This window comes from Acanthopagrus latus, chromosome 21 (genome assembly GCF_904848185.1).
Source record: "Acanthopagrus latus isolate v.2019 chromosome 21, fAcaLat1.1, whole genome shotgun sequence".
NCBI classification, from domain to species: domain Eukaryota; kingdom Metazoa; phylum Chordata; class Actinopteri; order Spariformes; family Sparidae; genus Acanthopagrus; species Acanthopagrus latus.
Genome location: NC_051059.1, coordinates 7,538,327 through 7,564,542, shown reverse-complemented (window position 1 = coordinate 7,564,542; position 26,216 = coordinate 7,538,327). Strand labels below are relative to the sequence as shown.

At 42.1% G+C, this 26,216-nt stretch overlaps 2 protein-coding genes across 6 annotated transcripts; one reads left to right on the top strand and one right to left on the bottom strand.

The window, feature by feature from the left end:
• The first annotated feature begins 4,672 nt into the window (after nucleotides 1-4,672).
• Nucleotides 4,673-9,306, top strand: LOC119011067 (histone-binding protein N1/N2-like). 2 transcript variants are annotated; one of them, XM_037083879.1, is made up of 14 exons: nucleotides 4,673-4,813; nucleotides 4,981-5,091; nucleotides 5,665-5,745; nucleotides 5,889-5,992; nucleotides 6,119-6,394; nucleotides 6,489-6,565; nucleotides 6,660-6,736; nucleotides 6,832-6,905; nucleotides 7,096-7,284; nucleotides 8,028-8,194; nucleotides 8,325-8,396; nucleotides 8,490-8,582; nucleotides 8,889-9,024; nucleotides 9,125-9,306. In XM_037083879.1, exons 2-13 carry the CDS (start codon nucleotides 4,991-4,993, stop codon nucleotides 9,006-9,008), a joined length of 1,431 nt encoding a protein of 476 aa, XP_036939774.1. In that variant the 5' UTR covers nucleotides 4,673-4,813; nucleotides 4,981-4,990; the 3' UTR covers nucleotides 9,009-9,024; nucleotides 9,125-9,306. The 2 variants fall into 2 exon arrangements, with proteins under 2 accessions (XP_036939774.1, XP_036939775.1); XM_037083880.1 differs by lacking the exon at nucleotides 4,673-4,813 and having other exon boundaries at nucleotides 4,827-5,091.
• A 2,170-nt stretch (nucleotides 9,307-11,476) lies between these two features.
• On the bottom strand, nucleotides 11,477-26,135 carry gpbp1l1 (GC-rich promoter binding protein 1-like 1). Of its 4 annotated transcripts, none has more exons than XM_037083875.1 (13): nucleotides 26,067-26,135; nucleotides 25,921-25,973; nucleotides 22,903-24,255; nucleotides 22,266-22,380; nucleotides 19,090-19,219; nucleotides 15,308-15,636; nucleotides 14,848-14,923; nucleotides 14,572-14,768; nucleotides 14,287-14,430; nucleotides 13,274-13,429; nucleotides 12,403-12,527; nucleotides 12,213-12,315; nucleotides 11,477-12,128 (listed from the first exon to the last, which is right to left on the bottom strand). In XM_037083875.1, exons 4-13 carry the CDS (start codon nucleotides 22,323-22,325, stop codon nucleotides 11,958-11,960), a joined length of 1,491 nt encoding a protein of 496 aa, XP_036939770.1. In that variant the 5' UTR covers nucleotides 22,326-22,380; nucleotides 22,903-24,255; nucleotides 25,921-25,973; nucleotides 26,067-26,135; the 3' UTR covers nucleotides 11,477-11,957. The 4 variants fall into 4 exon arrangements, with proteins under 4 accessions (XP_036939770.1, XP_036939771.1, XP_036939772.1 ...); XM_037083876.1 differs by lacking the exon at nucleotides 26,067-26,135 and having other exon boundaries at nucleotides 22,903-23,624; nucleotides 23,705-24,255; nucleotides 25,921-26,060; XM_037083877.1 differs by lacking the exon at nucleotides 25,921-25,973.
• Nucleotides 26,136-26,216: the final 81 nt, after the last annotated feature.

The window sequence follows — 26,216 nt, the reverse complement described above, 5'->3', positions numbered from 1 at the left end:
AACGGAAAAGGGAGGCTTCCAGGAAATATTCCTCAAAAAAAGTCTCTTATTTTTCTGGTTATCCCAGTAGGACATATTTGACCTATATCTAATCAATTTAAACTAATCTGATGAGTTGGGCAGCCTTCACTCTCTAGATAAAGTTTATGGCCAGTTATGTTGCACACAAGAGATATCGTTTGTAATAGTTTGTAGTTTCCTAATCCAAGCCAGCACCCGTGCACGCAGGGGTCACGCAGAACAGTGACCTTTCATCATATGACGCTCAGAGCATGTGGAGGGAATCCACACCGTCATCATGAGCGGACACCCTCATATTATTTGTAGCACATTTTCTTGGTCCTTCACAAGAACGCCTGCCGTAATGACCAGCTTTCAAACAGGCTGTTCCAATTAACGCAGTCTGCCTCAGACATGTCCCTGACCACATGAGGTCATATTCTACATTCAAGTGCTTTTTTTTCTTCTTTTTTGACGTTACAATAGTAAATAGTCCTGAAGAGGAAACTGAAGGAATTCATGTATTTACTGTTAGAAGAGAAACCGTTCCCCAAAACACAAAAAACAATAACAACAATGACCAAATATGTATTTTCTTCCTCTAGAACAATGTCAGTATACTTCATTTTATACATATCGATATGGGTCGAGACTGTTATTTCTGACCGGTCAGAAATACGACTCCTTACTGAAGATGGACTGAGACCGCTGCGTGTTTGAAACATCCTTGGTGCAGTAAAGCTCTGTCAGGTATTGCATGCGCTGGCTAATTTCCTCCATGTTTCCTGAATTGTCACTCACTTCTTTGAATTCACGGTGGCACCTACTGGATTAGGCGGTGCACTGTTGCAACATCTCGTGCTTGCTCTGCGGGCCGCAGAAGGCATTTTTCACTCTCATTTCCTCCTCCCCACTTCTATGTTTACTTAATGACTTGCCTGGGGAACAGCAGGCCTTTGTCTGATCACTTTTATACCAGCAGCAGTAGTCTTGGTGCCTGTCTTCTGTTAAACTTGTGCTGGTCTAGCAAATATCACATAACTTCTGTCGTCATACAGTAAATACCGGTTTCATGACCCCCGGGTGGTAGTATCCTGTTGACTGGTTACATCACACAAGCTCCTCCAATGTTGTGATTGGCTGTTTGATCCTGATGTCACACTGAGCGATGTTAGAATATCTGTTGACTCCACAGTGCCGTTGTTAAGACTCAGGAGAGTGAAACCTTTCTTTCATTTTTTCTGTTCTGCACTGATTCCCAAGTGACACGGATACAGTTTTATAGTAAAAACATATCAGGATGAGCTCCCTACTTCAGACCAGGTAAATCTGCCCTGTGTTGGACAGTTACTACAGTGGAAGAGACAAAACAGTGAGGGGGAAGTGAAGCTAGTGTCTTTGATCACAGTGTAAACTGTACTGTTTTTCCACTGGTAAGAGTTTTATGTGAAACTTGCTGATGGAGGATGAGTCAGCTAAAGCGGATTATCTTTTCTGCAACCTTCAGTGGACCTAATGCCAACTTCTTAACTACAAAAGTGCAGTTTTATATCCATCCTAATTTGACTTTGCAACACAGGTTATAAAATATCAGAATAAAGTTGCTGACAGATTTATTTAAGTCAGTTCATATTTATATACTGTATGTTTTAAAGCCATTCTAGATAAGTAAAACCTGTGTTGTTTTCCAGTTTATGTGTGAGTTCACTTGAGTCTATGCAACCTGGACCGACCGAGGCTGTCGTCTGCTCGAGCAGCCCCTCAGATGTGCCTCTTTTCTCCGTTGTCACTGAGCGACATCTTTGCATGCCGTTGCCATGGGCACCTCATCAAGGGCCAGATAAGGGTGGAATGGGGGGGGGGGGGCACACAATAACCTCCTGTTAGAAGCACAGCGATGGGCTGCTGATCAAACGCTACCCCTGTGTTCATCTCCCGTCCCACAATATGCAGATAATTAATGCATCTGCTCCACTGCTGATTTTCAAAAAGCTACTGGGTGTTTGAAGGGCACTTGTGTGTCCGGCATCCTGGTCACGTTCCGCAGTGCGAATATCAAAAAGATTTGTAAATGGATACATTCGTGGGTTGAAAAAAATGACGCAAAGAACCGGGCACCCTTAATCTAATATTGGTGAATTAATGCAGTCCTGTGTTCTCTTTGTGTAATTCCCCAAGAGTATTCGGCACACTTAATGGCTATGTATGTGAGTCACCTCGGCATGGGGTATTTATCATGCCTAACACTCCCACCAAATGGAAGCAACAGATCTCAAAAGATATTGTGAGAGCTTAGGAGGAAACATGAATCTTGACTGGGATAGAATAAATCATCCCAGTTCAGAATGTCGATTCTCTTCTTCAGTAGAGCACATACCTCCGCCAAGGCCCGACAGTTTCCATTTGTACTCACTTATAGATATCATACCAGCCACTTAGACACGCCTGCTTTTTTAAAACCAAGATTCACGCAACATTTCCCGGGAAATTAACGACAACCATGGCAAAGTATGACAAATATTTTGTAAAACCCTTAATATTCTGCAATACTGACTTCCACCTGAGAATGAATTCCCCCCGAGAAAAAAATCCCCACTCAACCCGGTTGCCCCTGATTGAAAAGAATGTGAATTAAACAAGCTGTGCTGTGTTCCGTCGGCAGAGGTTACCGGGAAATTATAGCTGTTGTGTTGAGGCGATATCGCTAATGATGACAGTGTGATGAGGGCTGAGTGTCATTTGTCTCAGTGTGAGGCTGATTGGATGCCAGGTCCAGACTTGTCTTGACAACGCAGCCACACAGGGGGGGAGCTGGACCAACCCCTGTCCCTCACAGCAGGACATGACAGCAGCCCTCTCTGTTGTGTGTATGCTACATACAGAGTAAAACACACACAATCACTCCCATCTCATTTTTGGTAGTTATCTTTTATCAGTTTTTTTTGGTTTTGTTTTTAATACAGATAATTGTCAATTTTCTACATAAATAAAAACAAAATAGAATAATCATATATATTCATTAACCACTAAGGTTTAATATTAGTATTAGTATGCCGTTTTATTCTACTTCTGTTCACAATAACAGAGATTATTGCAGCTCTGCACATTCAGCCTCTAGAAATAGTCAGCTTAATTGCTCTCTTTGTCCTGACTGATGGACCGAGAAAAAAAAGGAAGATTTAAAAGGGGAATCTCCTTTTCTACCTGCATTTCTGTTCACCTGTTGCTTTTGCTTTTCTTTAAAGCTACTCGATTTGCTTAGTCATTTTGCTTCTTATTCACCGCTCCATTTAGCCTTCTACTTTTGGTTCTTGAGCTAGTGGAGCGAGGTAAAACAATGCAAATTTGCTGCTGTAACAAGCTCTCTGGTTAGTTACTTGTCATCAACTGTTATTCATCCGAGTGGCCCCAGTTATGATAGTGCAATGAATCATTTTGTGGGGGTTGTGTTTTACAGACTCTTCTTTCACAATATAAGATTATGGGGAAAAAAAGTATTTTTGGGCTGCAGTGCATCACCTGATGATGCAATTACACAGATTAGACCATTATTTATTTATGAATTCTTCAATGAATGAATCCTTTATTTATTCAGGGAAGGTCAGTTGAGAGCAACCTCTCTTTTCCAATGACGCCCTGAGTACAAAATACATGAAAACACATACACAATATGATCATAAATTACAATTACAAACAGACTGCAGAACATTGAACAACAGGCACTTTCTATCGAACTATCTAAAGAAATAAGATGATTTAGCTCAAGAGCACGCTGTAAGTCATTCCACTTCTGAGGGGCACAGACCTGAGAAACAGTCTTCCTCACTTCGGTCCTTATATTGAGAATGTTTAAAATCAAGAACTCTTGTGAATGAGTGTGCAAATTACAAGTTCTAAATGAGATAAAACTGATGAGACAGTCAGATAAAACATGCAGCTGGGCCTTGTAGATAAAATCATGCAGTGCTGTTCCCCCTAAAAGATGAAGATGGCCATCCAACTTTGTCGTAAAGAACACAGTGATGAGTTCTAAACCCATCACCTGTAATAAAACGAAGTGCAGAATGATACACTGCATCAAGGGGCTTCAAAGCTGAGAGAGCAGCATGCATGTAGATGACATCAGCATAATCTAGAACAGGTTAAAAAAAAGTGGCCTGAAAAAGCTGTTTTCTACATTTTAAAGTAAAATAAGCTCTGTTACGATAAAAGAATGATAATTTACTCTTTAGTTTTTTAGTTAGTTCATAAATATGAATTTTAAAAACAGCTTATCATCTATCCAGATGCCCAGATATTTGTAATTGGAAACCCTTTCAATAGGAGTCCCATTCAATGTAGACATACTACTGTTTATAAGAGAAGAAAGTGACAATCTTGTAAATAACATTCATTTTTTCTTAGATGATGTACTTACTGACTGTTACAGGTTGTTTTTGTACGTTCCATTTTAATTTGAAATCTTTATTGATGGGTTAATATTTCACTTGTAAATTCTATTTATAATTCCTCTTTTTATTTTTATTAATAGATTTATAGATTAAAACTAATTTATCAATGCCATTTTATTGTACACCTTTACCTCTATTTCCATTGTGGTCCCCCACAGTCATCTGGCCTGCCACATTTGCTCTGTGCCTTTAAAAAATTTCCCGCGCCGTCCTATGAATCCGGAAATCCACCGGAAAGGGCAGGAATATTTCGCGCCAAATTGAAACAAGAGATCAGTCAGCCAGAGCGGCGTCAGAGGCGATTTGAGACGAAACCTCCAGGCTCAAGATTTTACTTTTCACTCGTTGTTTTCCTCGCCAGCGTATGTAATTAATCTGTTCATGTGAATAAGGCGCGTTGTTTTGTAACGTACTTATACCTGTTTAACGTACTTAAACAGGAACTTACCGTTTAAATAGACTCGCGGGTCGAACCCGGTGTTCGAGTTTTTGTGTTCGGAAGTAAGTAAGTTGCCCTTTCTCTGTCCAGTGTAGCTAACATGGAGGAGGCTAACAAGCTAATCGGCACGGGCAAGAAGCACCTGGTGATGGGGAAGGTGGTGGAGGCGGTGAACGTCCTGCAGGAGGCCTGCGGCATGCTGTGAGTTAACGAGCACACAAAAGAAACCTGAAAATAAGATTACGTTTGTGTTTAGGAGTGATTATAAAACGGAAATGGATCACCGTGGGGAAATTATACTCTTTAATAGAGAGTCAAAGAGGAGGTGGAATCTTGTACTTGCTACCTTAAAGTACTGTGAGTCACACAGATGTTTGCACTTCGTTGTGCAGTTTTGCAGATTAATGTAAAATGACAAGGGAAATCATTATTAGTATGTGATCAGGTATATTGTAAGTCTTTACAGTAGCAGTGTTGGGGAAGGTATGAAGAGATTGGTCTCACAAATGAACCACTTCAATATGAGCAAAACCCTCTAAATTAATCTTTTTACAATGCTTTTAACTTCAGTGGTAGTTTGGACTGAAAAGCGCGGTTGTTAGTTGGTAACATCAACATTTCTGAGCTGATAACGGCAAACGAAGTGAAATGCTGTGTTTTTCAAGGTTTTGACAGAAAGTGTGTGGGACATTGAGCAAAAAAAGTTTACAGATGGTGGTTGCCACGTGAGCCGACCTGATCTGACATGAGCGCTCCACTATCATCTACTTTCAGAGCTAAGAAGTATGGGGACACAGCCGACGAGTGTGGCGAGGCTTTCTACTGGTGTGGTAAAGCTCTGCTGGATTTGGCACGGTAAGATCAGTCTCGAGTCGCTGTTTTGATAAATCGAGCAGTAAGAGTTCAGCCTGGTCTTGTTTTTTTTTTTGTGTGAGGTGGTGTTGCTCATTTTGTAATGAGTATGTCAGTGTGTGATTTAACAAGTGCAATTGTTGTAGGATGGAGAACTCGGTGCTGGGTAACGCTCTGGAAGGAGTGCCGGAGGAGGAGGATGAAGAAAAACCCAAGGACTCCAACGTCGAGAGCACAGAAAACATCGATGGTGAGCAAATTCTACATCTCCATCCATCTACTGGGGCTTGAGTTTGTGCCGTTTGTCCATCCTTTATTTTTTTGAGTGGGGACAACAGTTTAAATGACTTCTAACTGTCCTCTCAACCTTCAACAGAGAAGACCAGAGATGAGCTGAGGGTTCAGGTGTACGACGCCATGGCGGAGAAGAAAAGCGAAGACCCGGAGAAGATGAAAACTGAAGGAGGGGACAAGGGCGAAGATAAAGAGAAGAGCGGCGACGCAGAGAAGGACGAGGCTGGTGATGAGCCACAGAGCGCGACAAAGAGTGAGACGGACGAGGAAAAAAAGAGTGAGGTTAATGGAAGCAAGACTGAGAGTGAAGACAAAGAGGCTGAGAAAGACTCCGGAGACAAGGAAGGGGAGGCAGAAGGTGACTTTACTTCTGTCCTTTAACCACAGTCGTTAATTGTGAATTTCTTTCTCACCGTAATGACACGTTTTCCCGCTTTATCATGTTGTTACAGACGACGAGGAGGAGGAGGATGAAGAGATGGAGGGGGATGCGGAGGAGCAAGGTGAAGGAGAGGACGCAGCTGAGAAGGTACTCGACCAATCAGCTCAAGCACACATCAGAACGACCTGCGAACGTGTTATTTATCATCTGCGTCGGTGTTTTTTTTTTTTTTTTTTTTCAGGACAGTGAGGATGAGGAGGTGGGGAACCTGCAGCTGGCCTGGGAGATGTTGGAAGTAGCTAAAGTCATCTACAAAAGGTATCGAACACAGAGGATCTCAGTTTGAAAGTCGCGGCGCTTTAGCTTCCATGTCGACTGATTATTGTTTTGTTTATTCATTTGTTTTTAATAAGGAAAGAGTCTAAGGAGGAGCAACTCATGGCAGCCCAGACTCACCTGAAACTTGGCGAAGTTTCTGCTGAATCAGGTACGGAGAAGTTGCTTGCATTTTTAATTTGTCCCCTACCAATTCTTCTTTGGGTTACGCAGGAACTCATCAATACAGGCCGTGGCTCAAAAGCCAAACACGCTTTACACCAGAAATTGTCCTTATTTTTTTTTCTTTTTACATCACCTTGTTGAGACACACAGTCAGTGATTGCTGCCTCTCTCTTCAGGAAATTACGCTCAGGCATTGGAGGATTTCCAGGAGTGTCTGAAGCTGCAGGTGAAGCACCTGGACCCAGACAGCCGCCTGCTGGCCGAGACTCACTACCAGCTGGGCCTGACTTACAGCTTGAATCTCCAGTACAGCCAGGCCATCGAGGAGCTGAAGAGCTCCATCTCTGTGATAAAGAGCAGGCTGGGTAAGCTGCTGCTGGTAGCACATCTGGTAGCACATCTGCTTTCCTGAATCCACTAAATTCAGTATGGCTTTGAGTTTGAGATATTTCCCCAACGATACCAGTTTTACTTGGATATAAGAACCAGTTCTCTCAATAGTACAAGGAAATCATTAACCTGGCGCATTAGTTTAAATATTAGTATTTACAGTCACAGTTGAATTAAACGGTTTTAGAGATGTGTGGTTAAAATCTGGCTATGGAGAACTGGATGAGGGTTTATGATTTTTAGTGAAGATGCTGCAGTGAGAGAACAAGAAAGTAACGACAGATGTCGGCCTAAATATTCAAATAAAGTAATATAAGCAGCTGAATCTTTCCTGTTCAGACATTCTTTGTGACTGTTTGAATAGATTTGAGTTTACACGTGCACTTGAATGCACCATGAAGTCCCATTTGCTCAAGCACTTTGCCATACAAAGTGACATAGATTTCAGTATCTGAGGTGTACCTGAATGCACCATGAAGTCCCTGTGCTGCTTGTGTTAAAAACTGTGACGCAGATGTCAGACGAACATCTGTCTTTTTTTTGTGTAAAAACATTGTTTTAAAGATTTACTGACCAAAATGAAAATCTACCATTTTCCTGTGCTTGGAAAATGTTGTTTGCTTTGTGACTCGGCATAGCCTACGTTTAAATAAATAAATTAAAAAAAATCCTGAGTCTGTCTTTAAAGTTATGCTAACATTTCCACTTTGCCGCTCAGACAACCTGCAGGAGCTGCTGGACAAGGCGGAGGGTCCCGAGTCTCTACCTGACGAGAGGAAGGAGATGGAGGAGCTGAAGGCTCTGCTGCCGGAGATCAATGAGAAGGTGGAGGACGCCACAGAGGGTCTGAAAACATCCAGCACAGATGCTATGAAGGGTTCACCGGTGAGTCAGGGGTGTAAATGTGTTTGGCATGTCCTGTCTCCTTTTCCTGGGTTTAATTGAATGACCTCAGTTTTCTGTATGGAAGCTTTATTATTTTTATTTTTTTTTTACTTGATGTCATGTCTGTCAGGACGGAGGCTCCACGTCCTCTGCATTGCCTGGGTCCACTGAACAGAATGGCGTCCCTTCATCCAGTTCAAAGGTGAGCTGCAGTGTGTGTACATGGTGGAGAAATGATTAGTAAAAACATACTGATGGGGATATGTGTGTGACACATCTTCTGTTCTCTACCCAGATTAACGGAACATCAACCAACGGAGTCAGTTCTACCAACGGACACGCCTCCAAAGCTGCAGTCTCTGACATCTCCCACCTGGTCAGGAAGAAGGTGAGGGAGCCAGAAGTCTCTTAAATTCTTAAAGGGATAGTTCGTGTTTTTTTTTTTTTTTTTTGAAGTGGAGTCATATAAAGTTCATATCTGTAGTCGATCTGTTCCCTTCCGTAATCACCGATTACAGCCTCAGTTTGGAGAAGCAGGGAGCCGCTCCAGACCAGACACTCAGCTTTGTACTGCAGTGAACGGTGTCCAGAGAAAAAGCAAAATTTAACCTCCCTTTAACTGAATGGGGCAAATTATTTGCACAGACCTGGCTATGTTACACAACACTCATTTGAATGAATCTGTGTATTTCAGAGGAAACCAGAGGAGAGTCCAGTGAAGGAGGGCGCGGTCAAGAAGGTGAAGCAGGATGCCGGTCAGACTAATGGAGCGCAGGAGCCTCAGACTAACGGAGACGCTAACGGACACGCTTAAGTGCAGAAGCCGAGAGGTGAGGGATGATTTTAAAAACCAGAGTATTTAAACAAAAAAAAATCAGAATTTCCTTGTAAAAGTTTGGTTCATGTCTAACTCAAACTCTTCTGTTTCAGTCAGCGAGGCTGCCCGACGCCCCCCCATGTTTTGTCTCCGCCCGAGAAGAGTGGCCAACATGCAAAGCTCTCACTGTTGCCACACTTGTCTGCTGTTGTAAATATGTGTATCTTTCTTCTTTGTGAGTGGTTGTTCACATGTAACCTATGAAGTTCAATAAAACAAAATATCATTTGATAAATCGTGGTCACCAAACCAAGTGAATAGAGGAGTGGACAAATGACTGTGGTCAGACATGATGTACCATGAGCGGAGGAAGCGAGTGCCTTAAAACTGCCTGGAGCTTTAACATATCCCTCTTAGTAATACTGTGGGTGCTGCTGTTTAACAGCTAAACATGAAACTTGTTTTAGCTGTCAGTTTGAACTGCTTGACATGTTGGCAAACAAGGGGGGTCAAATGATTAGTTTCATAAAATGTGTCTTCAGTGATGCATTTAACTACATATAACACTAAGTTCAGTACTGTAAAAATACAAATATACTGATTATTTTCATACCTATGTATACCTTAAAGCAATATCGCTGCAACCCTATTTTGGATGCATGAAAGCAGGACTTTACCTTTTGTACTTAATTTATTTGAAAGAATAGCACAGGCATCTATATATATGAATGAAATATTGGGTCCTGCATTGTGTGTGCTGGACTACCACTGTTTTTTTTTTTTTACACGGCCCCCTGGATGGAATTAAAGAATGAATTTGACCAAAAATGCCTTTCCCTTGGAAAGTTGAAAGGAGTTTCATGACCACAAAGCATTTCTGGAGATTCAAGGCAAAACTGTGTCGTAGCATTCTCCTAAATAACCAAAGTAGATGGGGACTTCTTTTAAGAATAACCCAAACAACAAAAAAATGGCCAACAGCTGGTCCTGTGTAACCCAAGTCTCTTAATGCCCTGACATCCTGAAGTGATCTGAAAAGATGTTAGTTACATCCTCGACGGCGGGGAGAGCTCCTGCACCCATTACTGGTCTGTGCTAACACTGTTAGCGTAACAGCTACAGTGAAGATTTCAGTTGTAAAAAGGATATAAACAAGTTGTATGGAGGCATTTTTGTTAGATTTTCTTTAGATTGGTATTTTATGTATTAAAACTGGAATGACTACCCAGTGGATATATGCCTCTGCAAGACATACGATTGCCGAACAGCGAAAGTAGTTCACATGCTTAACAAAACACAGTTGAGCAGTTTTTGGTAAAAGACGGATGCATAGCCACTTCAAAAGACAATGCTTTCAAGAAGGTACAGCTCCTAAGAAGCTACAATATGTAAGGCTGCTGTGACCTTTGACCTTGGACCACCAAAATCTAATCAGTTCATCCTGGAGTCCAAGTGTGGCTTCGTGCCAAATTTGATGAAAATCCCTGAAGGCATTCTTGAGATAACAGTTTGTGAGGCAGGGGGTTGCTGTGAACTTTGACCTTCGAACTAGAATCAATTCATCCTTGAATCAGAGTGAACATTCGTGCAAAGTTTCAAGAAAATTCCCCCGAGTGTCCTTGAGACACTGTGTTCACAAGAATGGCCCGGACGCACATACAGACAACTGGCAAACATAACAAGTCCCAATCTGCTTCAGTTGTTTCAGAGAAAGCTGCAATAGTATTTAGCCATCAAACTCTAGAAAAGTTTTGTGGACTACCAAACATCACCTGACTTTACATCTGCATGAGGGTGAGTAGATGCTGGCTGGGCTTTCATTTTTTAGTGAACTTACCCTTTAAGCCATCTTTATTGTTATTAGTGACACCCTTTTTCCTGCTGTAAATCAAGATCTCTGCTGTGAAAGAGGCATTAATGTCGAGGAAAGTAACATCTAGAATATCTTTAGAGATAAACAGAAATGTTGAGGTTGTCTGAAAATCTATCTAAAACTAAAATCTAAAGCCCTTCATTGGAATGAAATCCAAGATATGGCTGAACATCAGCATGATTACTTTGTGTTCTACAAAACCAGATTCTTTTAATTTTTATCATAAAAGAGGTGTGGTTTTGTTAATCTCCAAAAGTTTGGCCATCTGCTGCTACACTACAAAGCAAATGTACCATTTATCCGCTTTTTATTCATAAACTAAATGGACAAATTACCCTTTTACAATCCTGTCCTCAGAGCAATTCAAACACACAGCACCAGTTAAATTCAACAGCAATTAAAAAAGCATTTTGCGTGTTGTATGCTCCATCTGTTGTTCTTGGCAGAGGAGGACGTAGCTGCTGTAACTTATAACTCATAACCTTGGCAGTCAGGCTGATCAAGATGAAGAATTTGCCTCCAAGGCAGCGTGGGATCAATGTGATCTACAGAGCGTAAAATTTGTGTGGACTCAAACACCACAGTAGCCAGATTCATATTGAAACATATCAGCTTGTCAGGAACCAATTTTTATTAATATCATTAATAATGTGTCATCAGCATCATCAATGAAATGAGTTAGTCTGTTTAAAGCAGAATCAAGTGTGCATTCATTGCCCTTCTTTTCTTGATGAACACTTCAGTTCCACAAAGCGAGGAAGAAAAAGGAAGTAGGAGAAGGGGGGGTGGGGGGGGGTCAAAGAGGGCAGGGACTGCAGTGAAGGAGGAAACGCAGGGAAAACGACGTCTGGCGGAGCAGGAATCTCCCCCTTCACTGGGATATGATTGGTTTTTCCCTTGTGCAAGAATGACAACAAAAAACAAAACAAAAAAAAAATCAAAATAAAAGGAAATTCAAAATGGTGCTCTAAAAACAAAGATGAGAGAGGAAGAGGGGGGTTTGCTTGCTGGGATGTTGTGTTGGCTGTTGTGTTGTTGTTGTTGTTTTTTTTATTTTGTTCCGTAAAGCCACGTTAGGATTTGATGCAGTCGTCGTCGTCAGAGGTCTGGCTGCTGCTACTGGTTTCGGACTCGGAGCCCTCCTCGACGTTCGCCTCCGCCACACTCCTCCAGGGGGTGAAGTGGAGGGTCACACCCCGCGCCCTCGGGAGAGCCCCGTTCCTCTGCATGCCGTTCCTCTTCAGCTGGCAAGAGGGCACAGTCGGTTAATGTGTGAATGATCAGCCGTTTTCTTCGTTCATGATTCTCTTCTTCCTGATGTTTCTCACCTGTTCAGTTTTAGTCTGGAACTCTCTCAGCTCATCCTCTGTCAGAGGCAGGAAGTTGTCATCGTTCTCTGGGTACTCCTGCCAGCCCATGGCCTTCAGCAACCTGGAAAAACAAGATCATTTTCTGCTTAGTTGACTGTGTGTGTGAAAATGATGACATCTGGGTACAAGGCTGTTTGCAGCGTCCTACCGGTGCTCTGCCTCCAGGGAGCTGGACAGGTGTTCAGTGTCTGAGTCACTGAGGGAGTAGGACAGACCATTCTCGTGGCAGACTTCCTCGCTGTAGGCTTTCGGCTCTGGGGTGCTGCTTTCACCCTGAGAGCGTTCACATACCAAGAAAGAACGCGTTAAACTGGCAATTGAAAACATCTTTACTTTAAATGATCAATCTGAAGTAACTGCTGACTTTGCAGTGCGATGGCTGTAGAAAACCAACACCATCAGTGTGTAGATTGGTTTAATATAAACAACACTTTCATTTTGCCATTCAGTCAGCCACCGGGTGACCAGAGGAATGAAGGCCACATTACAGAACAAAGGAAAAGTGTCGGCCATTGCGCTAACAGATGCATTGTTTTCCCTGGTCACCATCCCCAGGTAGTCCCTATGTAGTCCCTGTGGAAACTACACTGCTAAAGAAAAGGGGCAGCGCTGATGGAGGAGGCAAAGATGGGGAAGAGTGAGTGACAGAAAGCGAGGTAGCCGTTTCTAGGTTAAATTGCATTTGGTATTGTTGCTTTCTTGCTTTGCACAGTAGCTAGAATGCTACAAGTGGCCATGTTGCTAATAGCACCGACAGTAATATCACAAAACACTAGGAGGAGGGAAAGTTGAAGTTTTCTGCATAAATTAAAAAAGTTTAGTTTTTTCCCCTGTGCCAGTTGTAAAGAGGCTGCAACAAAAGTAACAACAAAACACACAAACAGTATGGCTCTCCTGGGACTATGAACAGGACAAGTACCATTTTGATAGTACATGGTCATACAACATCCTAAATGGCGCATTTCTGTAACTGCTGTGTTGTCCCGTGTGACAATTTAAGCAACCAGACCACCGCCTACCTCTCCAGATGTTCCCGGGCTGCTGCTTGTCGTCAGCTCTCCGGTGCCCTCGTCCTTCAGAGCTCGCAGGAACTCGCTCTTACGGTCCGGACCGCGGCGCATCAGCTTCAGCCTCGATGGGGCGATGTCTATGGGAGGAGTCGTGCTCGATGGGTGCTGTGCGTATGACATGGGAAGGCAGAGAGTGAAGGGCCGGGAGGAGCCATGATGAGAAGAAAAATGAGTTAGCAAACTCCCCCCCCAAAAATGAGAAGCCATCCATTAGCTCTCAAATACTTTCGGTTGGTTACATTTTCAAAATAGCAGAGGAATGATCAGCCATTTTTACTGCCTGAAGATTGAGGGAATAAAAACAGTCACATTTAACACACGGCAGACAAGCCGCTCAGTTACTGCACGATGCGCACATGTGAGTAAGCATCTCAGCCACCGACCACACTGACACATAATTACTATGTTTAAATAAAACCTGTGATTTACTCACACGAGGAGAGACGGCTACATGTGTCGCATGCAGCCAGAACTAAGTTCAACACAGACGACTGCATCACTGTTTTAACAGTCTGCTTGCTGTGTTGTTACGCAGTTTACATTATAGTCGGAGCAAACTCTATCATTTAAAAAAAATTTTCATGTTGGGGTTAGAAAAATCCCATAACATCTATTGTAATTATGTAGAAGTTATTACATTTCTCACTTTTAAGGGTCTGGTTCTAAATACATCTGATTTAGTGACTTGGCATGGTCGCTGTTGGCTTCCAGGTCAGTCTGTGATAAAGGATGATCAGGCTTTTGCTACTGGAGCCCCCACACTACTGAACTCTGACGTATTAACAAACAGCTAGCTTCTTTTAAAACTCTTCTTCAAATCTTGCTCTTTGTGCAAGCTTTTGAAATGTCTGATAAAAACTTTTATTTATATTAAACTGAGCTTGCTTTATCTGTCTTGTCTGGTTTTCTTTTGTTTTTTTCTGCCCTTTTTAACACTGCTACATAAAAAAGGTCATCCTCACCTCTTTCTGGGTGTTGTGCTGTGGTGCACTGACTGGGGTGCTGGGTTTGGCTGCAGAGACGGGGCTGGTGAAGACTGAATCTCGGCCTGGCATGTGAAGGCCAGACTTAGTGATCTCTCTGCCACCGGATTTCCACTGGGTGCTCTAGACGAGAGGACATATAATGAGTCTCAGTCACAAACACGGACAGAGCTACTTATCCGCTTAATACAAATGTGATTCATTGGTTTATGTTGGAAAAAAGACAGCTGTTGAAATAAACTGACACATCTCAGGAAGTCTTACTTTGGTGGGGGCCACAGCAGGCTTTGGGACCAGGTTCTTGTAGACGCTGGAGCCTGCGATGGGAGCTTTGCTGCCGTTGGTGGGCAAGGCGCCAGCAGTGGCAAACCCTGCGGAGAAGGCTGTGCTGGGGTCCTCCTTGGAAACCTTCTTGATGACCAACATTTTGGACACCATCTGTTTGCCACTAGGGGGGTTTTCTGGAAGATAGCGATGAAATGTCAGGAAGGTCTAAAAACCTTTAACCACATCTTGTTGATTGAAGAATTCAGATCTTACCCCACACTCCAGCATGGGGGGCCACTGCTCGCATCGTAGTCCCAGGCTTTCCAGTTGTTTCAGGGTTGAGGGAAGGCTAAAAAACAAAATGTAAGTGTCTGCATTAAATATCCTGGTGTTCAAATTTGTATGTTTAAGATAAATTAACATCCAAGAACCTGAGCATATTGTTGCCAATGGGTTTAAGCTGCATTAGTCAGTTTAAGGGAAGCTCTTGTGATGCATAATCCTAATGACATTTTATTCCCAGGGTAAATATGGGCAAAAAAAAAGAAAAGTGAATGTTTTGGTCAACAGCATTCATAATCTAAAATCAGGAGCAGTGTAACCAGTAATCACAATTTTCCTAAAAGTGCAGTTTTGTCTTACAAGAAATATTTCATGATTATTGGCATGTTCAGAAAAACAAAAAAACAAAACAAAACAAAAAAACAGAAAACAGCAAAGGTGATGTACTCACAAAGTCCTCCTCCACGAACTTCAGCTTGTCGTCCTTGCTGTCTTTGCGTTCCTCGTTGGGGAACTTGTCCTGGTACGAGGCGCCCTTGCGGGGATGAAAGTTGCCGTTGCGCTGCCGGTGCCCCACCTGCCTGTCCCTGTCGCCTCCTACCCGTTTGGGGTGGCGTCCCTGGTGGTGGTGGCCGTCCTGGGCGCCCCGCGGAGCTCCATGCCAGCTGGGTGTTTCCTTCCAACACGGGCCCCCCGCCAGCCCACCATGCCCTCCCTTGGCCACCCCCGAGTCCACCGAGTCGTGCCTCAGAAGCAGAGAGGGCTGCTGCCATCCGTCACCTTAGGAGAGAACAAACATGCAGTGTTGTGAATGATGTCATTGCACTTTTGTGTTGAATTGATGAAAATGAAATGTGGCTTTGACGGATAGGTGAGTGAGGATTTGTTATAATACTTTAAATAACATGTAAACACCTTGAATCTTAGTGAGGAACACTGTTCACCATCTAGGTCTGCAAGCTAATGAAATCCAAGTGAATCAATAGTTCTGTCTGCAGATGATTTACTGAGTGGATGTTTTTGTTACGCTGGCACTCCAAAGTGGGAGCAGATGATCATGTGTTTCCCTGCTTGCTGCTTGGGGAACTGGCATAATGTTGGCTGAAACTTGACGCGATTTCCAATGTGGAAAACACAAAGAAGGTGTCAGACCAAACCAAGAGAGAACAACATCAGAATCGTTTATCATCCTTTTGGAAATCCTTTTTATGTTTGTGGCAATTGTAGAACAAAAACAACAATTATAGTCGAAGACAGACATTTAAAAAACTAAATGCGTCACATCATCGCCAACAATAAAGAACATAAATAGACCACAATGCCACAAGGATTTGTTTATACCAGAAGTTATAAAGGATCTCTGGGCACAGGACGTCCGCCAAGATGATACTTCGTACATCCGTCCTGATGCTAACAACTCAGATTCACCATAGACAGAGTGTGAGACAGGTAGAGGTAAATTGTTTTTCTTAAATTAGACTCTAAATCGACTCACAGGAGGACTTACTGTGTACTTTCACTGCATCAAGTTTACTGGGATCCATCTTTGGTGAACTAAAACTACCAGGAAAAAACCTGTTGCAACTAGCTAAATAAAAGCAGCAGAAGATATTAAACTTTGATCCAGTATTTCTCGCTGGCATTAGAGAGCCCTGATGTCTCATAGCAAATCAAAGCTTTTGGCACAACAAATTCAAAAATTGATGAATTCCTTCAGATGAAGGGTAAAATGTCTAAAAATGTATTTACTCTGCCACATTACACAGACACACTGTTGAAACATTGTCAAGTTGAGCATAAAGTTACTGCAGTATGGCAGAACACAGAAGAAGCTTGAAGACTAAAGCAATCATAACAAGGTTTAACGTTGAATGCTGGCAAACCAGCCACATCCCTGGCAGCTTGCACCCACAGGAGGTTCCTCTGTGAAGTAGCAAAAGTACCAACAAGTTTCAGATGTTTACATTTCAGAAGAATAAGTTAAAGATTTTGTTCAACATTTCTGGGTGGCAGGGCATCGCCAAAAGCATGCAAAGACACAATGAGATGTGGTGGTAAGACATCACTGGGACTACAGACTGACCTCTGGGTTGAGTTTAGCCAATGCACCTAATTACATGTCCCTCTTGGTACAACTGATCACAAAAAAATAATTCATCCAGAAAAGCACCACTGCAGAAACTGGGACCAATCATTACTGATACTGTATGAAAACATAGCAAGCTGGTGGGTCTTTAGCATTAATTTCACAACATTGGAAATGAGCAATAATTAATTGGAACTTGCACCACAAGACAACCATTCATTCACTGGTTGGACAGCACTGTTTAAATGAAGTGTACATACATTGATCTGAACACTGGTAACCCAAATAATGTACATGTTTTAAATTACAAGACAGATGGTTTGAATGAGGTGTAACGAAAGCCTTACAGGACTCCAACGCCACCTGTCTGTTGCTTGAAACCCTACTACAACACAGCTGCCTCCATCACTGTCTGCTGAGCAGGTGGCCTCAATTATTTCCTCATCCACCACAGGGACCTGAATTATATGCTCCTTCAAGAGTGGTCTGCCAATTGCCATCATCTTTAACTCAGCACAATGAAAGCCCAACAGAATCATTTCACAACGACTCTGCATAACTGATTCAATGTCTGAAACACACCCAGTGTTTTTACCATACGGAAAGCTTGACAAAAGATAAAAGGACCATTTAACTAGTAACCAAACTCCACCTTTTCAGTCTTCACCCAACCACTTTTGTCAGTGTGTCAGCTACTATTAAAAAACAGCTTTGACAGAACACTGGCCACCTCTGCAAGTGGCTACAGATGCACTCTAGCCACAGGTAGAAATGCTGTAAATGCATCTGTTTCTCCAAAGCACAAATATAACCTTTACTCTTTTTGGAATACATCTATGGTCTGTCTCCTTTTTTCGCTGTGCTAACGGCAGCTAACACTTACAGCTTACACTAAATTTACACGCAAACTAGCTGAGAGAAGGCTCCAGCTGTTCTACATGCTATTAAATACAGAGCACTGAGCTGCTGTTGCTATAATGATCACTGTGGTAAAGTGTGGAGGAAAAAAAAATCCCCCCTTCATACTATTCCTTCATTATGTTTATGGTAACTGATACATATTGGTTAGCTCATGCAGCTTAACTATCATTGTTGTAAATAACCAAAGTACCATTGTTATTCATTTTGGTGGCAGTTACTAAACATCAAGAAGGATGACAGAAGACTGACCCTAATTTGCATGAACCAGGGAAAACAAAGATGGATAGCAGCGTTTGTGATCTGGCCAACAGAGACACATTTACACTGAGTGGCCTCTTTATTAGGACATCTGTACAATGTAATGCAATTCATTACAACTCTGCAATCAAGTCTACTTTTATAAAGCATGTAACAGTCAGTTTTTGTTGAGTAGAAAGAGTGTACATTTAATATTCAGTTCAATAATAGTTAATAGTTTTCCATCCATACCATCCCATCTCTGGTCAAGCAGCACAAGAACTCCAACTGAAAGAACCGAGCGTTATTGGCTGATGTACATTGTAAAAAGTCCCATCAGTGGTCTCTATAGAACACCATCAAAACAGCCAATCGATAAACACAGGAGACGGTTTCTCAATGCACGCTAAAATATCACAGCCACACAGGACTCGGCTGCTAAAAGCTAACCAACTCTCCTCCTGCCAATATCAGTGCAGACTTTCAGTGCCCTCTTGGTTTACCCAGCTTATCATGACTGAGGGATAGATGGACAAGTACTGTGTAACAATTCTCATAGCGTTAGGTCTCGCCTTGAGTGACCAGCCAGTGATTATAACTAGCGCTGATACAGTGCTGTGGAGAAAGATAACTACAGTAACAGCAGGAGAAAGAAGTGCTCCGTTGCAGTCAGAAGTAGTCCAGTACATTTGATCATTCTTCTATCAGAAATGACACATAAAAATAGTGAGCAGGTGGTAAAGTACTGGCTTCAGGGCACAAATACATAACAACAAAGGCTGAGACAACTTACTTTTTTATACATCAACATTAAAAAAACAAAAAACAAAAACTATGCCACTAATAAGTAGAAACTTGAGATGCGCTACACTGGGCTCATCTGCACTATAGTGTTCAGTTACTAAAGTCATCATGGCTCCTTTCTTTTTGCACATATTCAGTTGGGCTCTGCAATAAATGATGATGAGATAACTTCTCTGCACTGTTACCTGATGGGGCACGCAAGGAGCCGTTGTTAAAGAAGCCATCAGAGGAGTTGTGGCGGCGGCGGCTCACAGCAGTTCTGCTGTCCCTGTGGAGGTGGGGCTCACCTTGTTTCTCAAGGTTGGCAGCAGGGGACTGGAGGAAGACAAAGAGGACATGGTTAGTCAAAGTGGGACTCTACACTACACTTAAATGGCAGACAATGAATCTCATGACTCTCTTAACCGACAACACATAGGAACAGAAAATTACAAAACATAATTACCACAGACTACTTTTTAGGACACCTTAGATTAGCACGAATCCTCTCCATACACAGTGTTCCTTTCTTACTCCCTCAGAGAACTAAAATAACTGTTCAAAACTTGTCAATATAGGGATCTATTCTCAGAGGAATAAAGCAAACAAAAAACAACTTCTTAGAACCTCAAAACAACCTTGGAATGCTTTATCACAAGAAATATGCTGCTATGGAAGCCAGTAAGTAGAGAAAAACACAGTGTACATAATTCTTAGTGTTGAATCCTGAAGTCACTGCATTGGCACAGCTGTGTGTTTAACACTGTCGACTGCAAATGCTTAATTCCATCTGAATCATATCCTTGTCATCAGGGGAGGTTCAAAGATCAAATAAGACTGTGTTCTTCAGCCTATCCCTGCAAGCGCCGTCTCGAGAAATTTCAATAACTTTCACAGGCCATGTAAAGCGATTCAATGCAAAAAAAACCTGGGGGAATGAGTTGGGAGCTCCGACCTTAAGAGCGTCTGCAGGCTAATCCCTGACGACAAATGACATCGAGGTTAAGTCATGTGTCAGCAGGACAGTGACTGTGCACTTATTTCTCCGTCTTGACTCTTGATTTCATGGACAGGCCACTTAGCTGGGCAACTTCCTGACTCAGAGTACAACGAAACTGGACAGGAGAAACACATTTACAACCTCAGACGGACAGTCAGACAGATCCGATGCCTTTTGAAAACGAAGGACAAAAATCACTCCCATCATTCACCTAACATCCATCCATCCTTCAATTGCCAATCCCTCAAGTGTTACTTCAAGAGAAATATTTGAATGACATTTTGCATTCTCGCATTATATGTAAACTAAAATGTGGCAGAAACAGACTTGTTCCAGATTTCTGGATTGTAGTCACATTACAAATTTGGCACAGCAATCAAAATAATTTTGCCTCTGTGAATCGCTGTCTCTCCTGATAGACTCAATTCAAGCTTTTATTGTGAGAATAAAGTTGGAGACATTACTGAGCTGCGACAGACAGTCTGGGACAACTTAAACACAGGCCAACGGGTCAGCACAGTCCACAGTTTAATCAGTGCTCTTGATATTTTGAGTGCTTGTCACTACAGATTAAAAACAAATACAGACGAATGCTACTGAAGACAGCCTGGCCATGCTCTGCTCGCTAGCTAGGTAAAGCTAAAAACTTTTTAACATATTTTCTTTTATATTAAGACCCATCTTTGAAGAAATGTCCTTGTGAGAAATCACTAAAAACATGACAAATATTCAGCTATGCCAGCAAATGTTATTCAGCCAGCCTGGCTTGTCTGTTGCTCAACATCTGCTGAACAGAGAGCACACAAGCTAGGTTGAGTAGTCACATTCTTCAGTACTTCCTCTAAAAGAGGCTCAAATATTTCTTGAGCTAATTAAACACAACCCCCCATTTGTTTCATTGATTAGTGTCTATGCAATAACTATGATAATGCTTCCTGATACAGGAAAACAATGGAATCAATCAAAGGTTAGTTTCCTAGATTGTGATACCTCATCATGCATTATGTAATGCCGTTATGATGAATTCAGGAAAAAACGTCAGTTGTTGTTACATCTTAACAACAACTGACGTTTTTTCCTGAATTTGTCATAACAGCCAACACTGGTTCAGTGTTAAAGCGGCTCAGTGGAACTTCTGTGTTGTGCTGGAAGCCAGTCGTTTTTGTTAGCCGATTCCATTTCTAAACTAACATTAGCTGCTGCTGATCCACGTTGGCAGAACGGGGAGAGGCACTGTGGAACGTGCATAAAGTCACATCCATTGGACTGTCGCAGAAAATCTGACCCAAGTCCTTCAAAAAGCATTCCACAATCCAGCTGCATTAAACAACTTAAACAGTTCATAGGCAACAGGTTGTACAAGCAACCAAATGAGACAGGGGGATGTCTCATTTTCCATGTCACAATCTGCTCACCTAGGGCGAATAGAAAAGTGATTAATTCAGGTAAATTGCTACAAATTATAACAAACAACTCCTTTAACTTAACAAAAATCATTCATGTTAGAGTGACCAGGCGTGCTAGTCACTCAATATTTGTGAGGGTACAAATGAATCATCACCCAACAAGAAAAAAGTCTGAATAATATAATGTTAAGAAAATGTTAGAGGGATATTATGGATTTGACAACAGAGCAGGTTGACAGCTATTGTCCATTTCACTAAGCTATAGTTTCTCTCCATTCAACTGTGCAGAATGTCAGGATAGGTATGTTAGGATTTTATTGACCCTTAGTGATACTATTTATTTGTTTGGTTCTTTATCAATATTCTTATCCATTTTTTTCATTACTAAATTGCTTTTTAAAGTCATCATCTTAACTTAGGAACAGTAATAGAACTGAATGTTTTAAATCAGTCAACGCTGTTTCTTGAGTAGCAAAAGTAATTTTTACATTGGCAAAATCAATTTAAACCCAACAATATCTCACTGGGGGGGGCCTAAATAGGCAATAAAATACATAAATATCCTGACATCTAAAAAACAGAATGAAGCTTACAAAAAATGAACAAAGCAAAATCATATATGTCTTGTTTATCCGCAAGAGCCATCAACTTTGTCCAATCTCTAGCCTGAACACTCCATGAAATCCATCCTTCTTCTATCATCTGTCTTTTTCATGAAGGCACACAATGCCTAGGTGAGCCTCTGCTGAACCATGTACTGACTGCACTGTCGGTCTCTGAGGGTGACTCGTCGTTGACTGCACACACAGCAACACACATACATTCAGGTGTACCTGACATACATTCACTAAAATGTATTAGAGCAGTCACTCTCACAGTTACAATTTCAAGCTCTGTCTGTCTCCATCGCTGCTTTATCCTGCATTCATATGAAACAAACTCAAATACATACAGTGCACTGCACATAGGCACGCACCTTGGCAGGCTGGGGCGTGGAGAAGTTAAGCCAGGCAGGGACAAAGTCATGCTGCGCCATTTAGGTCCAGTGTTTCCGGTCAGTGGATCGAGGCATCAAACCTCATGGCCAGGATCTATCAAAAGAAAAGCGACATGTTTTCAAATTTCTGACTGTTTTTTTGTCATATTTCAAGAAACACAAATCTGACACTATCTAAATCCCTTTGATGCCCATCTAGCTTTGATGTCACATAATTTCTTCCAAGTGTTGTTTTCTACCATCAGTTATGCTGAAATTCACTGCATAAAGGTCTCCCTCAAGACGAGCCAAAAAAGAGTCCTATTCTTAGCAGAAAACAACAAAGCTCGACTTGCTGCAGCTGTGCCTGTGAAGCTGATAACTGGTTGACAGACTGGATGGAAAACATTCTGTGCAGCCGGATACAAGATTTACTTTGCAATGTGTGTATGTGATACATTTATATAGCTCATCATGCTTGATTTTGCTCACCTTTCTAATTTGGCCTTAAAACTATTATGTGTATATGGTGGAAAATTAACACCCGCTACCCACACAATGTTGACAAACTACAGCAATCCATTAAATGGCTATGGCATGCCCTGGCCAAGTCAGTCGGGTGTAACTTTATCATTACCCCAGAGTCTTTGGCTCTGAAGTCCTCTGCCTCCTCTCTCAGTCCGGCTGGGCTCGTTCCTCAGGCCTGATGGCACTGATCACAGAGTGCGTGCACTGACAGAAGGGGAGCAGCAGTACACTGACGACCCCCTCTCCACCTCCGCCAGGACAGCACAGCCCCTTTCCCAAGAGGCAGATCCCTTCGTCCAGGATGAAACACTGGGAGATGGGTCAAAAGGTCGCAGGAATGATCTGGAATGACGATCCAGAGAACTGGCCAAGGAGGAAGTAGATTTGAAAGCAGGAGCGGACCAATTCTTCCTTCTTGAACCAGTTTCCCAAGCAGTTTGTTCGCCGGTCACGCCTCTGATGAATCAATTGCCAGTGCTACTGTATTTTTTGTCACCGGCAGACTGAATCTTTCACCAATTCATTTGAACCATTTGAAAAAGATGACTGTCAGGAGTAAGACTCTAAATCTGATTGGACTTTATGCTGATTGGCAAACTGAAGTGATTTGACAGGTGATTTGTCCCAACGATGAGGAAGAGCCAGGTTGTCTTATTATCCAACACAAGGAGCAGTCTATGGAAGTCCTCTGCCGTGGAATATGGACAGCAGCTTGTGTAGCAGTCCCACTTTGACACCAGATGGGTGGAAAGAGACAGGTGTTGTCCAGCCACACTGCGTGCCAGTATGTTTTCACGTCGACTCACTTTTACCGAATCATTTTAAGGTTTACTGAAACGCATGCAGAAAAGAAAATAAGTTCAGAGACAGTCTTTCACTGGCAATGGAGGTCACCGAGAACCACTGCTCACCTCATTAAACTGATGAAAAAGACTGTCTGACCTTGAAGAAAACAATGCTGAAAGGTTCAAAGTCACATGACAATGAAGGAAGTAAAACCCTATGTTACATTGCAGTCATTTTCAGCTTTGGTTAGTGAAATTGAGATGCTGCTGGATGATGCATTATAATGCCGTTTTTATCTTTAAATGTTTTAATATCACATCTGGAAGATGCCCATTTAATCAGCTTGGGTTTTCTGATTAGAGTAGATATAGGGTATAACTCTGATTTCATAGATATGCAAGCTCAAATGCTAAACAAAAATCCTCTGTGCTTCAAAAGGTCTTGATCTCCTTCAATAAAACATGTCCAAAAAGAAATCCTCAGGACAGCTCAATCTACTCCTATCTCTCGGGGTGAAAAAAAGAAAGCTATAAAATAGCATGCGTCCCAAAATTTGTCAGGTAGTTCTCTCCAATTCCTCTTGTATCAGTTTTTCCTCAATAATATGGTTTCCGTGCAGGTTTTTTCTGTTTTCTTGCTGAGGCTTCACTGGTATCTGCACAGGAACGGACAGGACCTGCAGTAAACAAAAACAGTGTTATTGGGAACTTTGGGAAAAAAATCATCTCAAAGCTTCAGGTTCAAAGTACACATGCCAAACTCAGCCACTGGTTTATTAGTTAGGCATACCTTAGCTACAACTGATAATGTAACAGTCCAGCATAAACCCTAAAAAACAAAAGTTTACTTGATTATCATTTAAACCGTTTTAAAAGAGGTGCTGGTGCGTGTTTGTGGTGTTGGTGAACTGTTAACAATACTTTGTCAGCCAAATGTAATATTTATGGAGAGGATGAAATATTGCTCAAAGTTTTTGGGCAAGCATCTCAGTGTGATGCAGTCAAATGTAACTGCACCACAAAGTACAGCTTCCAAAATGACCATTAGGTTGAATCAAAACCTACTTTAACTGCTGTATCAGACTCGTGTGTACCTAGTAAAGTGGCTACTGAGAAAACAGATAGATTAGGCTTGAAGTAAGATTTCCTCCATACAAATATATCTTAGATATTTGCATGGTTAGTGCAAATATGTACAACATATTTGTGAGACATTATGAAAGATGCTCCTCCTTCGCCTAACGCCAACATCACTTACAATTCAAGAGACAACCTTAAAAAGAGACTGTGTTTGACACTTCAGACACATTTTGAGAGATTCCAGAGAAAAACCATGACTCAGTGATCTAAGAACCATTTCCTGCTGAAAGCTGGCTCTTTTATGAAATTGTGTCGTCTTTGGTAAATGAAATATTTATAACGGTGTAAAAATAACTCGAACACTTTCTCCCCAGACCGCTGCGAATCTAAACGGGCCTGGCTGTGAGTGCAATGCTGGAAGGAACTGAGGTGTGCAGTCGCAACAGGGATTCCTTCACCCTGTCCAGCGAGCCATTTAAATACATCTTCAAAGCCTGTATGGACAAACTCAGAGCTACCGTGGGCTCGTTATCGTATCCCCGCTGAACTATTACGTAACAGCTCAACATCAATGAGCTTGCCACGGACACGGGCTCTAATGAGTGTAATATTTTATCTCAATGTGAAACAACACAAATGAATGACGGCTAGGGTAATACGGCTAATTTTGGAAAGTAAAACACATTGCCGTTATACAGTATGAGAAACGCACATGTCTACAAACACTGCAGCAAACCAATTCAACACAGTAACGCTGGATGCACGTTTCACCATGCTAACAAGCTGAGTAATGTAATGGATTAAAGTGCACTGAAATTAACCGAGACGCATAGCGGCTATGTTGTTAGCTTACTAGTCAACGTCAATCCCGAACTAATAACGTTATCAGATGTGTCCCAACTCCGCTGCTAGCTAACTGTTTATTAGTTAACTAAGGTTAACGCTAGCGTAGCAACTGTTAGCTAGAAGCTCGCGTTACCCGAGCTGTTAACTACCCCGCTAACACTGCAAGTTGGTCTGAATAAATTAGGACGGTTATAGGGCATAGCAAAGTAAAAACGCATTTAATATGCTCAGGGTGGTCAAAATTGTCTATTAAAGCAGCTGTCACGAACATACAAAAGAGGTAAACAGACCTGGCTTCGTTGGAACAACACAGTTTCAAAATGGCTACCTTAGCAGCGGCAGCACACATTCATCAGCTTGCTAAGTGCTAGCGAGCTAACTTGCAGTGTTTAATGACGGTGCCGTGTAGCTGTTACCTTCTCCTGAGCAAAGAGAGCCTCCGATGAAGAATTAGTCAGATATATTTAATCTGCAAACAAAATCGAGATAACAATTTTCTGCCACTATAAACTTCTTTAATAATGCGGCTATTGGTGTTTGTTTGGGTTTACGGAGCGCTTACCACTGGCGCTGGCACTGAGGGATTCGAACAGCCTAAACGATGTTACGTTCAAGACCCGTCGTGATTATGCAACTTGACGAGGTTACACTGTGTTTTTAAAGGCGGGTCGGCTTAGCAGTGATGCTTCGGTACGTACATTTCGTTTTCAGT

What these genes read in the sequence shown, in the direction of transcription:
- LOC119011067 (XM_037083879.1), top strand. Translation starts at nt 4,991, where the DNA reads ATGGAGGAGGCTAACAAGCTAATCGGCACGGGCAAGAAGCACCTGGTG. An exon ending in GAGCACAGAAAACATCGATG is followed by an intron (nt 5,993 to 6,118) that starts GTGAGCAAATTC and finishes AACCTTCAACAG; the next exon opens with AGAAGACCAGAGATGAGCTG. An exon ending in CAAGGAAGGGGAGGCAGAAG is followed by an intron (nt 6,395 to 6,488) that starts GTGACTTTACTT and finishes ATGTTGTTACAG; the next exon opens with ACGACGAGGAGGAGGAGGAT.
- gpbp1l1 (XM_037083875.1), bottom strand. Translation starts at nt 22,325, where the DNA reads ATGGCGCAGCATGACTTTGTCCCTGCCTGGCTTAACTTCTCCACGCCC. An exon ending in GCCCGGGAACATCTGGAGAG is followed by an intron (nt 12,528 to 13,273) that starts GTAGGCGGTGGT and finishes GAACGCTCTCAG; the next exon opens with GGTGAAAGCAGCACCCCAGA. An exon ending in TCCCTGGAGGCAGAGCACCG is followed by an intron (nt 12,316 to 12,402) that starts GTAGGACGCTGC and finishes TTGTTTTTCCAG; the next exon opens with GTTGCTGAAGGCCATGGGCT.